General features: G+C 51.6%; 1 protein-coding gene and 1 pseudogene across 1 annotated transcript; one reads left to right on the top strand and one right to left on the bottom strand.

Moving 5' to 3' along the window:
* Window positions 1–1,183: 1,183 nt before the first annotated feature.
* Window positions 1,184–15,338, bottom strand: LOC143834505 (uncharacterized). Its single transcript, XM_077331331.1, has 8 exons — window positions 15,124–15,338; window positions 13,698–14,555; window positions 13,096–13,222; window positions 11,015–11,882; window positions 8,942–9,355; window positions 8,213–8,328; window positions 6,609–6,701; window positions 1,184–5,583 (listed from the first exon to the last, which is right to left on the bottom strand). Exons 2-8 carry the CDS (start codon window positions 13,707–13,709, stop codon window positions 3,707–3,709), a joined length of 3,507 nt encoding a protein of 1,168 aa, XP_077187446.1. The 5' UTR covers window positions 13,710–14,555; window positions 15,124–15,338; the 3' UTR covers window positions 1,184–3,706.
* On the top strand, window positions 12,537–12,645 carry LOC143834569 (U1 spliceosomal RNA; annotated as a pseudogene).
* Window positions 15,339–16,098: the final 760 nt, after the last annotated feature.

Below are 16,098 nucleotides of genomic sequence, written 5' to 3'. Positions count from 1 at the left end.
TGTGGTTTATAGAAAAGAGAAAGTTGGAATTCGGGCAGGGGCTAGTCCAGCTCCCATCTGGTACCGTTGATTTGGTTTTGACTGCAGAAGGGCTGTGTGGCATTAGTTATGCTTTCTGATCGAAGTGGGCCATGCCCTTGATTCTAGCTATACCCTGCCTTTCCTTATAGGGCTCAAGATGACTTAATAGATAAAAAAAATTAAACTCATACCAAAACATTTGTCTCTATGATAGAAAATGCCTGCAGCTTAAATTCCACCCGAAGCCCTTGTAAATAAAAGAACTGACAGTGCCTCCTGTACGTTTCTGAACGGGGTGTCCCCCTCATCTCTCTAGTCCAGTGGTTCTCAACCTCCCTAATGCTGTGACCCTTTAATACAGTCCCTCCTGTTGTGGTGACCCCCAGCCATAAAAGTATACAAGTGTTCTTTCACAGAAATTAAACCGAAACTGACCAATGGCGTGAAGATCCATTGTTCAGGATTGCATACAAATTGGCTTTTTTCTGGGGTTTCTCAGTTCAGCTCTGCCTCTTGTCCCACCATGCCGATCTCGCTCTTTTCCACTGCTCCAGACAGACGAACGCTCTATCTTGATCTACCCTGCAAGGCTGTTGTGTAAATGGCACCTCCCCCCCCCCGGCCAAGCTGCTTGCCCTGCGAAAGGGTCGTTCGACCCCCCAGGTTGAGAACCACTGCTCTAGTACAGGGGTAGTCAACCTGTGGTCCTCCAGATGTTCATGGACTACAATTCCCATGAGCCCCTGCCAGCAAACGCTGGCAGGGGCTCATGGGAATTGTAGTCCATGAACATCTGGAGCACCACAGGCCCTAGTAGATCATTCCTCAAGGCGGGGAGCTGCTGCAGGCAAAGAGGGCAGGCAGTAGTGGGTGCTGAGCTGAATGAGCAAGAAAGGAAGGCACAACTAAGTGGTCCTCCTAACCAGAAGGAGACCTTGCTGGATCCAGTGTGGTGCAGTGGATACAGTGTTGGACTAAAACAGGGGTGGCTAAATGGTGGCCCTTCAGATGGCTGTGGACTACAAATACCAGCTGGCAGGGGCTCATGGGAACTGTAGTCCACAGGGGTCTGAAGAGCCACAGTTTGGCCACCCCTGGACTAGGGACTGGGGGACCCAGGGCCTCCACTCTGCTCTGGAAGCACACTAGGTCAGGGGTAGTCAATCTGTGGTCCTCCAGATGTTCATAGACTACAATTCCCATGAGCCCCTGCCAGCATCCATGAACATCTGGAGGACCACAGGTTGACTACCCCTGCACTAGGTGACCCGCTCCGCACAGCCTCTCTTACAAGCTCATAGTGAGCATAAAAGGGATGACAGCAGAACCCATAAAAGACTCTATGAGTCTCCCCTGGGGAGAACGAATGTCACAATTCTGAAAACTGGTCCTTCCAAATATATCCTTAAGCCTCCTGCAGCCAGTGCCCCTTTGAGCCAAGCAAACACATGTAAATGCATCATGTGAACATGCATTCAGCTTTACTTGGCTTCCGAGGTCCAGGATTTCAATGCATTTTGGCCAGGAGGGTTGCCTAAATGAGGAAAAGGCATGGAGAGCGCAGACTGAAGAAAAGGTGGGATTAAACACTAAGGAAGTATGGGTCAGTGAGAAGTTATAATCAGGGTTGGGGCTTAAAAAAGAAACTACCATTAAAAGAAGAGCTAAAAGCTTCTGGACCAAGAGGAGCTGTATTCTGTAACAATGCAGAGGGATAGTTCTTTGTTACGCATGTGAATGCATATGCCTCTGACAATTGGCTTATCTTGTGCAGTTTTGTCTACACAAAGGGCAAGGTAGGGGCAATCTGCATGCAAAACAGGCATTTAATCCCTCTTCTGAGTATTATTTCACAGCCATTAACTATAACACCAGGATCTTTGGAAACTTTCTTCAGTTTTTACCTGCAGTGCCCATATCAGCGTTAACTCTTCATGGTGAGGGCTGCATTTCTACTTGTCTCTTCTTAATGAGAACCGAGTTACTTGGGGTGTCAAATTCTGCAGATGCAGAGAAATGAACACAGACTTGATTATAATGAGTAGAATGACGGCTTCCCCACCCCCACCCAGAGAGCCCTCCCTCTGTTCATCCTGCATTTCCAAGTGTTTCCCTGCAACCCAGAGGGCTAGAAATTTGGAGTTGTTCTTCTCACTGTATTCTTTCGTAGAAAGCCCAGTTCTAGAGACATGCAGGACTTGTTATTATCCACCCAAGCAAAATATTTGCAAGCACAGCACTTGCTGACATTTGACAACTGAAAGCAAACAACAACAAAATACCCGCATACGTATGTCCTGATTTTAGATCCAGGTGGTGAAGAGATTCTTAGAAGGGCATTTCAGGGCCAAAGGTGGCATCTGCCTCTGGTTAACTTGGCATGGAAAGGCCATGGGAAGCCACAGAAAACCCACACTGAATAAACTGACTTCAATGATGCGTCAAAAAAAAAAAAAAAAAGCACCTTTCTGGTCCTCAAAATGCCGCTGAATGTCCAGGGAATCCAAAGTCTTGAACAAAGATCAAGGAAGGGAGGAGCATTACGTGGAACAGAAAACAAAACTAACTGGAATTAACTAGGACCTGAAAGGTTGGATTCTGATGTGTGCCCATGGAATTAGCACATGTACCTCACCTGCTTTTGTACCTGCACCCACTTCATGGGCACACATTAGAATGTTTTGGCAGCCCGAAAGAAGGGGACTGTTATCTGATAAATGGGCATTTTCCACGTGATCCATTTCAATTGATTTTGTCATTCTAAAAAATAAGTCCTTATATGTTGTTTATTTTACTGGCTGCTTTGTATAGTTTGCATTTGATCAAATAATGTGTCATAAATTAGACTTCTGAAGGCCCAGTGTGGGTCAAAACACATCAGAAGTAAGGCCTAAAATTGTATGGTGCATATGATAATTTTTCACTAGTGGCCTATAGCAGTGGTTCCCAACTTCCAGGCCGCGGCTCCCTCTTCCCGCCCCCCCGCAGCGAGAAGCTTGCCAGGCCGCGAGCAAATTGGCCGCCAAAGCGGCCAATTAGCTTGCGGCCCAGCAAGCTTCTTGCTTCGGGATGGGGGGGGGGGGAAGAGAAGCTTGCCATGCTGCAAGCTAATCGGCCGCTTTGGCGGCTGATTTGCTCACGGCCTGGAGGGGCAGGGAGAGGGGGGGCGGGGACCACCCCATCACAGCGGTCTGCGGCTGCCGAAAGGTTGCAGACTGCTGGCCTAGAGGATTGGTGTTATGTTTTTAACCTTAATTTTTTTTTAAAGCTGCACACAATAAATGTTCATATGATTTTTAATGTATTGTTTGAATAGCACAGGCATCTACCCATTCAGGTCCGAGCGAATTCCATTTAGGTTTTGTCCTGCCAGAATTTCCCCAGCTGGCCAGTGTCTGTTCTTCTGTGCAGTGGGCATCACTAACAACCCACTTCATGGTCGCAGGGGGGTGATGTTTGTTTTAAAAGGAGGTGTGGGGAGTACAGCATTACGCAGGGAGCCTCTTCCTTCTTTATCTCCCAGTGTGGAGTACTGTTTGGTCCCCAGAAACCCAAGAAACCAGGAACTCACCCTTCATTCTTGCCCCAAGATGGGTTGGCTAGCTAATCCCACAGGGGTGATGAAGAAGACAAGCCTTTCTGAAAAGGCAGCTCAACAAAGGAACACAATTTGCACAAGCCCGAGTCAAGGGAGGCTGGGAGGGGAAACGGGAGGAGGAGACCGAGCCCAGCTTTCCGCAGGGAGCGTCAAATCCTCCGCCCCTTGCCCAAGGTCACTTCCCCCCATTGTTCTCCATGGGTCTCCAGGAGTCTTGCCCATCCACTGGAAAGGGACCTCTGGGTCCAGAGCGACAGCCCAGGCTTCCTGCTGCTCTAGGGAGGGTCTCCCGTCTCCTCCCCCCTCCCACCAGTTGGCCACCGCCGCAATTGGCAAAGCATCCTCCAGGTTGTTCTGGGGCTGGTCTTGGCCTCTGAGGGCGGCGTGGGAGCGCTCGTGCCGGTTGCGGTGGGAGCTGCGCCCAAAACGCTTCCCGCAGTAGGCGCAGGGGAAGGGCTTCTCTCCAGTGTGGGAGAGCTGGTGGCGCTCGAAGTGGGAGCTCCAGGCAAAGCCTTTGCCGCAGACACGGCACTGATAGGGCTTCTCGCCACGATGCAGCCGGCGGTGGCGTTCCAGGACGGCGGCGGCACTGAACCCTCTCCCGCATTCGGGACATGGGTGAGGCTCGGCTTCAGCCTCACGGGGGCCCTGAGGGGTGGCCAGTGTGGCCCCTAAGGAAAAGATTTTGCGGTGCTCCCCACATCCCTCCGGGCCATCCCCGACGGGGGACTGCCGGTGCCTCTCCAAGAGGGACCCCACGGCGAACCCCTGGCTGCAGTCCCCACATTCATAGGGCTTTTCTCCCGCGGAGCTCCGTTGGTGTCCCTCCAGGTGGGAGCTCCACCCCAAGCTTTTATCACAGTCAGGACTTCGGTGAGACTCCCTGCCGGTGTGGCCGAGCTGGTGTTTGGCCAGGGAGGCAGGGTCCCCGAAACCCTGGGGGCGCTCTGGCCGGGCGGAGGGCGTGTCCTTGCTGTGGGTGCGCCGGTGCTTGAGGAGGGCGGAGCACCAGCTAAACCGCCGCCCACATTCCGAGCACTGGTAAGGCTTCTCCCCAGTGTGGACTCGCTGGTGCTTGAGCAGGTTGCAGCTCTGGCTGAAGCGCTTCCCACACAGCGCGCAACGATGGGGCCTCTCCTCCGCCGGCGCTTTCTCCTCGGCCCCCTCCCCACCCTCCTGCTCCAAAGGCGTCTGGGTGCCCTTGTGCTTGAAGCGGTGCGGGTGCGTAAGGTGGTTGGCCCGCCTGCCGCAGTCTGCGCACTTGGCGGGCGGCGCCTCCTCCGGCAGCACCGACGCGGCGTGGGTGCGCATGTGCCGGTCCAAGTGGGAGCTCCACGCAAAGGCCCGCCCGCATTCGGAGCACCGGTAAGGCTTTTCGCCCGTGTGGATTCGCCGGTGCCGCTCCAGGTGGGAGCTCCAGGCAAAACGTTTCCCGCAGTCCCGGCACTCGTGGGGTTTCTCTCCGGCGTGGCTTTTGTGGTGCCGCTCCAGCACCGCCGGGTCGTTGAAGCATTTCCCGCACTCGGGGCAGTGGTTCGGCTTCTCGCCTCCCGGGGCGTGGGTCCGCTGGTGGGTCAGCAGAGTGGAGCTGACGCTGAAGCTTTTCCCGCAGTCGGGGCACCGGTACGGCCTCTCCCCGGTGTGAGTCCGCTGGTGGATGGTCAGGTCCGACCGCTGGATGAAGCTCTTCCCACACTCCTCGCACTCGTGGGGCTTCTCTCCGGTGTGGATCTTCTGGTGTTTCGCCAAAGCCGATTTGTGGCTGAAGGCTTTGCCGCACTCCTGGCAAACGTTGGGGTTTGGAGGGGGCGGAGGAGAGGGAGGTGTGGGGAGGGAGGAGTCCTCGGACCGGTCCCCGGTGGTCAGCTGTCCAGCTTCAGGGTCCTTGGAGGCTTCCCCTGGGGGTTCAGTCGCTTTGGGATCTTTCTGCACAGGACGATTCTCTCCTATGTTCTTACGGACAGCTGTAGAAACAGGAAGAAGCAACAGGCATGAAACAAATGGAATAGGCCGAGACTGGAGAACATTCCCCGGTTTACGGGAATCCCCAGTTCTCGGGTAAGAAAAGAATATTTCCCATCATTCTGAGAGTCTGAGCTCTTTAGAGACAGCCCAGCAGAGGAGTCTCACAACAGCATCTCCTCCCTCATAAGGCCCACGGGGACAAAAGAGAATTGGGCATCAGTGCATCTATGCTCTTGACACTCTGTGTGAGTTTGAATGAGGTTTGCCAAAAGGTTTTGGGGCTCAGTGATTTGCATGCACACTGTCTCCCTTTCAATTCCTGGTGTCTTTAGTTAAAGGAATCCGGTCATGGGGGATGTGAAGGACCTGGGCCTTATTTTGGAGAGGACAGACAGTGCAGACCTAGTTGGACCAGCAATCACACCCATGAATTTGTCTTCCACTGAGTCAGACCCTTGGTCCATCTCAGTCAGTACTGCCTACCCAGACTGGCAGTGGCTCTCCAGGGTCTCAGTTAAGGGTCTTTTGCATCACTTGCTACCCATTCCTCTTCCCTGGAGATGCCGGGGATTGAACCTGGGACCATCTGCGTGCAAAGCAGATGCTCTTCCGGTGAACCACAGAGGAACATCCAGTTGTGTGAGCTCCCACCTCCAATCTGAAACGGTACGCTCACACACAATGGGTCGGCAAGTCCAGAAATAGGCTTACAACCTCATTTATGAGAACCTGGTCTGAAACCAAGCCCTATTGTAAGTGAATATGTGTAATAGTTGCAAATTCCACAGCAAGCATTGCAGAATTCAAAAAATCAGAATTTGCGTGCATGGAATTGTGCCATGCAAAAACAAAGACATTTATCCTATTTTTGGGGTGGGGGGGAGGGGGAATGTTAACATGCTGATGAAAAATTCACATGCAGGGTTTATTCTGGATGCACCAGCTGGGTTTCCTAGTGGCAGAACCTGGGCATTATTCTAGTGGCAATATGCAGACAAACGGATTAAACCCATGCACGACTCACCTGGTGGGACGGCTCCTGGCTCCTGCAAGTCCAGAGTTGCTTCGTTGCCTCGATCCAGTTGGGAGAGCAGGTCAGGCTTGGACAGTGGAAATTCTTCTCTCCGTGAAACAAATGGAGAAGAGCAAGAACAGCTTTATTTAGATGCTGAAGCTCAAGCGACCCATCTGCAACCATCCGTTTGCAAAAAGCAATGAAGGCTCCAAAGCCTTCTGTAAACAGTGTTCCCTGATCCAGTGGTTTTTCTAATAAATGCCTGAAGCTGTCTCATACTATGATACAGCCCTAGTCTTTCGAGACCAGCTTGGTCAACCCTTATGGACTGCAGCTCTCTGGAGTGTCGGACCCAGAAAGGTCTTCTGCTGTCCAGGCAACCTGAGGGCTTCACTATACAAGACATGGAAAACCTTTGGGCAGAGTTTGAATATGCAAAGGAGCACAGCACCAAAGTGCTTAAAGAATAAAAAATGTTTTATTGTGAAAAGAAACAACTACGTACGACCGTCTTACTCTCTAGCTATCTGTTGTCATTCTGCTTGTTCAACTGCTGTTTTGGAGGCAAGCTGGGAGGAAGTATTCTGAAAGAAGCAGGAAGTCTCCCCTGGAGCCAATCAGGACACTGGAGAAGATAGTTTGAAAAATATCTGGAAGTTCCTGATCTAATTATGCTAAATTCACATCTTCTCTGATGCCCCCTGCAGGACACTTTTTATATTCTGCTTAATCGTGCACTGCAGTTCTTGCATATTCTAACAGATCCAAGATTATGTCTCTGACAACTTCAGTTTTCTCAAAAACACAGCTGCTCGGGTTACGATTTGGATCAGAGCCTGAGCTCAAATGTGTGTGGGAAGGTAATTTCTCCCTCCAGGTCCCATTATCACAATACATATAGGTATTTTCTCAGAAAAGTCTGTATTTTCTGAGAAAACGGAGAAGCCCCAGCTCTGGTTCTGCCATGTCTCCTCTAGGTAAGTCCCAGGTCCTTCCTATGGGGATGCTAGAGCGGACGTAGGCCTGGAGAGGGGGAAAAAAGCAACAGCTACCTGTAGAGATGTCCATGTGTTGCCATACAAAAAAGAAGAGAGATTTAACTAGATGTCATGGGACTGACCCAAGTCCCCCGCAGTCCTGCTTATGCCTCAAGAGCTTTGGTCTGGGAAGTGATCCCTGGAGAGACTGCAGACTCACACAATCAGCAAAAAAATCCCATTTGTTGCCATATGAATTCAGGAGTTCTTATCTTCTGGGCCTTCAGCAATAATTACACTAAAAGGCAGGCTTTAAGCACATCCTTCTAGTGTTGGGAGGAGCGGGGAGATCCAGGATCCAATCCACCTCCAACATGAAGCCTGCAGGGAAAACCTACGCCCGGTCACTGATTCTTAGCTGGGGTTGTTGCAGGGGCAAAACGGAGAACAAGAGAACCATGGACAACTCTTGAGAGGGAAGGGTGGGATAAAAACCCTGGCCAAAAATTCATCTCTCACTTGGGAATGGGAAATGCGAAGTTCTCAGGGGTTTTCCCTTCCAAAACCTTTTTGGGGAGGCAAGTTCACCTTGGGATTCTTGGGCCTTCTAATCCCAGAAAGAAAAGGGGTCCCTACCCAGTGCCATCAGCGTCTCATAGCTCTCTTGCATGACATCCCGGTACAAGGCCCTCTGCCGTGGGTCCAGGAGCACATATTGTTCCATTGCCGCCACCAGCAGCAGCTGCCGTTCTCTGGAAAAACAAGTGACAGAACTATTGGCCAGACACCAGGTAGAGGGCTGAAGCCTTCCCAACCAATGGCTATTTTACGGAGTGGATGAATCTATCAGGTACTTAGTTTGAGAGGAGAGTGATGGAGGGAAAATAAAACACCTGTGCACATTTCCCCCCAGGCTGTCCTTTATTCTGGCTCCTTAATACACAGCAGCTGCACCGGTTGGGTTCCTCACCAACATTAGGGCTATAATCCCTCCCCCACAAACATCTTGTGCATTCAATCAGTGTAATTTTTGTTTCCATCAAGTCACAGGAGACATATGGTGACTCTGTAGGGTCTTCAAGGCAAGAGACATCAGAGGTGGTCAGCCATGCCTGGCTCTGCATGGTCTCCCATCCAAATTCTAGCCAGGGCAGCACAACAGAGCAAGAGCCCAGCGGCACCTTACAAGACTAACACCATTTGGGGCAAGGCAGGCGCTCTCCTGAGTCACTGCTGGGAAGAAGCCTGAAGAAGGGCGCAGCGACTCGTCTTTAAGGCGCTCCTGATCTCTGGCTTGCGTGCTGTGAAACACGCGCGCCTGAGCCCTTCGCCTGGCAGCCCCGGCTCGGCTCTTTCCTGAATTACCTGCAGGAGTCGCTGGCGCCGGAAGGGTTAAAGGCTGCAGCGCCCCCGCCTGTCCCGAGCGGCTGAGCGCACCCAGACGCAGTTCTCACTCTGGTCCGTCCCCATCCGCCCAGTGCTCTATCGGGCAGAGGCGCCGGCGGGAGGGCGGCCGCGGCTGCTGAGCTTGTCGCTGCGGGATCCAGCCGCACACCGCGGGTGACCCAGGAAGCGCCGCCTCCCGATATCCTGGGTGGGAAGAGGAGCGCTCCAGAGGGGAAGGGATCCCTTAAGCGGTAGCCGGAGCCCTCTGGTGGTCGCCTCTTCTTCTCTGCAGCGCGGCCGCAATCCGACTCCAAAGCTTGAAGTCGTTTCCCAAAATTTCGACCTTCGGGTCCTCCTTTCCAGAATATAGGCTGGGGAGGGGAACCTGTCAAGCTGGGTGGAAATAGATACTATTTGCTCTTATTTAGAACACATAGCCCTGTTCTAAATGGGGTGGGAGAAATTTAAGGAATCGAATCCGGTAGCTAGATCAGATGACAGCATCATTCGCCTTTGATATTCAGGGCAGTCCAAATAGCCTACAGTTTGGGGGGCTGGGAAATCAGCAAGGAACAGGGCACTCTAATATCCCCGTAAACCACTCTTTGTTCAGGCCTGAATACTGCTGCATCTTGGACAGCAAGTAAGAAAGATGGGGACGTAACTCCTTAAGCCAGTGGTTCTCAACCTTCCTAATGCTGTGACCTTTTAATACAGTTCCTTGTGTTGTGGTGACCCCAACCATAAAATTAGGCGTGTTCTTTCACAGAAATTAAACCGAAACTGACCAATGGCGTGAAGATCCATTGTTCATGATTGTATATAAATTGTTTCTCAGTTCAGTTCTGCCTCTTGTCCCACCATGCCAATCTCACTCTTTTCCACTACTCCAGACAGATGAACTTCTATCTTGATCTACCTTGCAAGGCTGTTGTGTGGATGGCGCCCCCCCCAGCCAAGCTGCTTGCCCTGCCACGACCCCTATGAAAAGGTCATTCAACCCCCAAAGGGGTCCCGACCCCCAGCTTGAGAACCACTGCCTTAAGGAGTTACTTCCTCTTGTATCGTCTAACCCAGGGGTAGTCAAACCTGTGGTCCCCCAGATGTCCATGGACTACAATTCCCATGAGCCCCTGCCAGCATTTACTGGAAGTGGGTGGGATGCAGAAGGAAGACCGGGCCAAGCAGCCTGGGTGATGGGTTGCCAGCTCTGGCTGGGGAAATATTGAGGGTAGTGGTGGTGGTGGTGTTGGAGCCTGGGGAGGGCAGGATTTGGGGAGGGACCTGAGCAGGGTACAATGCCATAGAGCAGGGATAGTCAACCTGTGGTCCTCCAGATGTTCATGGGCTACAATTCCCATGAGCCCCTGCCAGTGTTTGCTGGCAGGGGCTCGTGGGAATTGTAGTCCATGAACATCTGGAGGACCACAGGTTGACTGCCCCTGGTCTAACCCATCAATTAAGATTCTCTACCAGTGAAAAGAATTAGCTGTGATCTGGAAGATGAAGTGCAAGACTGTCCGTTCAGGATGGCTTCCTGCGCGGGAAGGATCCGAAAAGGCAATAAAGGGGTCAAGACCTCTGATCTCTGGGAAATTCCACACTGGGTTCTTACACAGATTTATTTCACTCAGAATTGATGGACAGGCACTAACAAAGGGTTCGTCTCCCGCTTGTGATGTCATAGATTGATTGATTTCCAAAGCTGAATGAAGTTGATCACCATTTCTGCTTAAAGAAGATCTTTGATCCAGCTTAAGGCAGGAATTTGTGCTGAAATCTCAGTTGCAGATGGAGCCCTGAAAAAGGATCCCCCTCCCCGGGCCTGTTCTTGTGGCCAAAGATATGTGATTTTATACTGCAGCATTTCTCCTAGTTGGAACGCTGATCTGGTCTCTCTCCCACGGGTGTCCTTTGGCGGATGACGACCCTTGAGCACTGAGTGGAGCATTCGGCACAGTGAGAACATTTATGGGGTTGGTCCCCGGGCACTGCTTCTCTGGAGTGCGACCAGACTGGAGTTCTGAGTTCAAGTCCTCCCCCAGTCAACACATTCCCAAAGGTTTGTTTCTCGCGTGGATCCGCCTGTGGCTGATAAGAGTCGACCTGCTGCCGAAGCTTTTCCCGCAGACGGGACACTCGAACGGCTTCTCTCCCGTGTGGATCCTGTGATGGACGGTGAGGCTGCAGCGCAGGCTGAAATCCTTCCTGCAGTCAGGGCACTTGGAGGGTCTCTCACCCGTGTGGATCCTCTGATGGTTGATGAAATGGGAACTCTGGGTGAAGCTTTGGTTGCAGTCGAGGCACACGTACGGCTTCACCCCTGTGTGAATCCTCTGGTGCTTTATCAGGCTGGAGCTTTGGGTGAAGCCTCTGCCGCAGTCGAGGCACACATACGGCTTCTCCCCGGAGTGGTGCTTCGCGAGGGTCGACTTGTTCTTGAAGCTTTCCTCGCAATCGGCACACTGGAACGGTTTCAGGCCTGTGTGGATCCTCTGGTGAGTGATGAGCTTAGAGCTCCGGTTGAACCTCTTTTTGCGGACGGGGCACTTGTAGCATTTATTCTCCTCGTGGGCCCGGAGATGCTTTGTCAGAGCGGCGAAGGTGCGCCAGCTTCTCCCGCATTCGGTGCAGATGTGCCAGGCCTCCTGCAGGCCACTGTTCAGAGCAGCCACTGCCTGGAATGGCTCCTTGAAAAACTCCCCTGTGTCAAAGAGCATCTCCTCTTGCTGAGGCGGGAAGTTCTCCTCAAGAGTCCCTGTCATCTGCTGACCGTCCCTGGCTTCTGCTTTCCTGGGGAGCCCTTTTGACAGGCTACATGATGTGCTTTGTCTCTCGACTCGCTCAGGGGTTTTGGGCTTGGAGCTATTCTCTGGATTCTTTTTAACCGGATTGTTCTCTGCTTTCCTTGGGCTGTTCTCTGCAGGGATAAAGGGAGAACACATGATCTCAGAATGAAAGAACAGGGAACAAAGAGAGCAGCATCTGCAGGTAACGAACAGGAATAATTTCTGACCAATAGGATCTGATATCAGGTCTAACACCAACTGACCCTCACTAATCTGTTTTCCAGATCTTTTTCATGAGGTGGCCAAAGTATTTGAGTTTCATCTTCAGGATCTGGCTTTCTAAGGAGCAGGCAGGGCTGATCTCCTCTAGGACTGACCGGTTTGTTCGCCTTGCAGTCCAAGGGACTCACATGAGTCTTCTCCAGCACCAGAGTTCAAAAGCCTCAATTCTTTGATGCTCGGGCTTCCTTATGTAAATATATATTACAATACTATTTTTGCATCCTATGCGTTCTATGAAACTTTTTGTTGCTCCATACAGACCAAATTTTAAATCAAGACCCCCCCCCCCCCCGGTCAATGGTGTCCCGCTTTACCAGTGTTGAAATCTGGTCACCTTATGATATTACCAAGTGCTTCCGAGAGCACAGGAAGTGACAGCACAGAAATATTTTCAGGTGATTTGTGAACACTCTGGGCCGACAACCAGTTTGCTCTTCTTCACCAAAGGGAGCCTGCAGAAAAAGGGCCGGAACTGTCCTATGCCAGTTCACTGTTTCCACCCCCAGGGGAGACACCATGGTCAAGAACGTGGTTTTCCCAGGGTGAGGCTCATCCATTGCACTCCAGGTGTGCTGACCCCTGCGATTTCCCCAAATGCAGGAAACTCGACTGCATAATTTGCAGTCGCCACCCCAATGCCAGAAACAGGCCCGGAGCAGGCCTATGCTCCTCCATCACCTACCCCCACAGTTATGTTAGAGTGCTGACCTCTCTGGACTCCAGTCACTACCGCCTATAATGAGCCTTGGTAGGCAAGGATTTGTATGGCTGGGGCTCCTCCCCTTCCCAACCCCCCCAGGCCCATCATTGGCCATTTTGGGGGAAGAGGTTGGTTGACATGACTGTACACAGTCACGTCACCCGATTAAAAAAAAATATATCAAAAATTAATTCACTCCCACCCAATTAGAGAAACTCTTCCAGAAAGCCTTCCCTACAGGGGGCTTCAAGTGCATATAGCTTCTGATGAACATTAACGGGTGTTGTTGTTTTTTAAACAGAGCAATTAAAAAAAACAACAACAGAGCAATCGCCAAATTTTTTTAAAAGAGGAATCCTTACCCAGAGAGGCCACGTTGTCATAATTGTGCTGCATGATTTCCCAGTAAAGATCCTTCTCTCTGGCTTCTAGAAGTGCCCACTCTTTCTCCGTGAAAGAGACAGTCACGTCTTCCAAGGTAATCGGCAGCTGTAAGAGCCAAAAAGGCAATCCAATGAGAACCTCAGGCATGACGTGTCTAGTTCCCTAGCTCAGGGGTAGTCAACCTGTGGTCCTCCAGATGTCCATGGACTACCATTCCCATGAGCCCCTGCCAGCAAATGCTTACCTCTATGGAGCAAATGCTGGCAGGGACTCATGGGAAAGGTAGTCCATGGACATCTGGAGGACCACAGGTTGACTACCCGTGCCCTCATTGTTTTGATGTGTGCAGGGCAGCCAGGAGATCAGACGACTGTCTGGCAGCTAAACCTTACAGCTCCCCTGCAGAAAATGGCTGCTTGGGAGGGTGGACTCCACAGCATTAGACCGCCGAAGTCTTTTCCTGCCCCATTTCTCACCCACCCCCAGCTCCACCCACAAATTCTCCAGGTATTTCCCAACCCAGAGCTGGCAAACGTATTTCAGACTGAACCCCTTCCCTTGGTTCACCTTTTCAGCTCACCTCTAGAATCATTTCCTGCTAAATATCCGCATCTGCATGTCAGTCCAAGAACATACCGAAACAAAAATTCCACTTAGTTCAGCAGTGGAATAGGCTGCCTCAGGAGGTGGTGAGCTCCCCCTCACTGGCAGTCTTCAAGCAAAGGTTGGATACACACTTCTCTTGGATGCTTTAGGATGCTTTGGGCTGATCCTGCGTTGAGCAGGGGGTTGGACTAGATGGCCTGTGTGGCCCCTTCCAACTCTAGGATTCTGTGATTCTGTGAAAAAGGAGCCACTCCAATCTATGGCTGCAGTTCTTGAAATCTCAAAAATTGACAACCGCTTTTCCTCCATCCTGCACTCTTTACCTGAGGTGGCCTAGCAAGTTCTTGCCCCTGCAAGTAGGCCTCAGCCAGGTGAGCTGCCTCCTTGCTGCCACCTGGCTCTTTGCCTCTCACCCAGGCCTGCATGTCTGTTGGAAGCACAAACAGGAACTGCTCCAGGACGACCAGGTCCACAATCTGCTCCTTGCTGATTGTGGGGACATAGCCACTGTCTAGCTGCCCTGCTCAGCAGGGAGAGTGTCTCCCGGGGAGTTTCTCCTGATGCAATGGTCCTGGCACGGAAGCTCTGTGGCCTGGCTGTGTCCTGGGACTGGATCTGGCTCCCAATAGCTGCCTTCACCACAGAAGGAGAGTTGGCCGGTTGTTGTCTTGAGGGGCGGGGTATTGCTCGGGGACTTCATGGAGGTGAGAAGCTGCTAGAAAGGGAATACAGCCTTACTCCACAGGCCAGGTCCTGTGTGGCTCCATGGATCCCAAGCATCAAGTCTCTTCTGCCTCCGAGAGGCCCTCAGCAAAGAGGATTCATCAGCAGCCTATTGAGGTGAGAAAGGCAACAAAGGAGGTTTCAGAAGGCTCCCCACCTTGCTTTCTTCTACACACGACTTGTAATTTTCAAATTGAACAGCAGGGGGCTGACAAATGGCTGGTACAGGAGTTGGACAGGAGAGCTCCCCCCTTTAGATTCATTCTGTAGTTCAGGGGAGGCCAAACTGTGGCTCATGGGAATTGTAGTCTATGGACATGAGTCTGGCCACCCCTGCGTGACTCCCCAAGCTCTTGAAAAGCGTGGTGCTAAGGACTGGGGTGTGTGTGTGTGTGTGTGTGTACAAATCGCTCTTGCCCAAAGAGGTTTAAATCTGCACCTCTTATTCACTTAATACAAATCAAGGGAGGCGGGGCTTTGCCTGTTGCGGGGGAAGGGTGTTCTGCTCCAAGTCCCTCTGTAATTTGGCACGAAGAAGACTCTCTCTCTCTCTCACTCACACACACACACACACACACAAACGGGAGGGGGTAGGCAAGGCAGTAATTCGCAAAGCTCCTTCTTCGTTCTCTTTTGGCAGGCCGCCGGCAGTTAAAGGGTTAATTGCGGTTAATTACCGACAGGTGGAAGAACCAGCCGCGGCGGAGGCGGCTAGTTCTCACTCTGGTCCGCACGCACAGAGGAACTCCACGGTGAAAGAGTTCTCCTTATTGCCCCCACTTGACCTGACTTGCGAGATTCTACTGTGGATGCAGAAAGCACCTTGGCGTGCAGAAACCGCCGGGATCTCGATGAAGCGAAAAGAATAGAGTCTGATAACCCCGGAAGATCAACCCTGGGCTGGAGTATAGAAGACGGGGAGAGAGGGGCAAAAAGAGACGGGAGCAATCTCCTTCTCTTCCCGCCACCACCAGAGCCCTCTAGTGGGAGAACTGAAAGGAAAATTGAGACCTCCTCCTTTTCTGTGATTGGTGACTATTTCCTCTTTTAGCAAATCGGAATATTTTAAAGACGGGTTTAAATGGACCCAGCTGGTTCACCCTCTTTCTTATGGCCACACAGTTTTGGCATATTTATTAAGAGCTTCGGAACGTAAGGAATACTCTGGTAATATACAGATTCAGTTACTGTAATGCCTGCTGTGTGACCTTAAAGACTCACTAGAGGCTACAGCTGGGACAGATTGCTGTGGCTGCATTGTTGACTGGAGGCTCCATATTGCTCCTGTCTTTTTCTACCCTCACTGGCTTTCAGTTTGCTTTTGGGCATAGCTTAAGATGCTGGTCTTGACCATGGCCAGGGACCAACGTACTTTTAAGAACCACCTTGTCCCGTATGAACATTCCCAGATCCTCCAGTCATCGTCTGAGACCCTAGTTTAGTTGCACTCACCATCTGAACCCAGATGGGTAGTGATTTGAGAAAGGGCCTTCTTGGTTTGGCACCAAAAGTTTGGAACTCACTCCCCTGGGAGATTCATCTCTTCTCTCTTCTGTGGTCTTTTGCCCACGAGTGAAGGCTTTTTGGCTTGTCTGGCAGGTCACTAGTAACAGTTCCTGGGCCTTCCTGGGATGAGTGGCAGGGAGGTGAGT

Source organism: Paroedura picta, chromosome 3 (assembly GCF_049243985.1).
Source record: "Paroedura picta isolate Pp20150507F chromosome 3, Ppicta_v3.0, whole genome shotgun sequence".
Lineage (NCBI taxonomy): Eukaryota > Metazoa > Chordata > Lepidosauria > Squamata > Gekkonidae > Paroedura > Paroedura picta.
The sequence above is the reverse complement of the archived record's forward strand: the minus strand, read 5'-3'. Positions and strand labels throughout refer to the sequence as shown.

Coding starts and splice junctions, on each gene's coding strand:
- LOC143834505 (XM_077331331.1), bottom strand. Junction 8,329..8,941: donor GGCGCCAGCGACTCCTGCAG/GTAATTCAGGAA, acceptor TTGTTTTTCCAG/AGAACGGCAGCTGCTGCTGG. Junction 6,702..8,212: donor TGAGACGCTGATGGCACTGG/GTAGGGACCCCT, acceptor CACGGAGAGAAG/AATTTCCACTGTCCAAGCCT.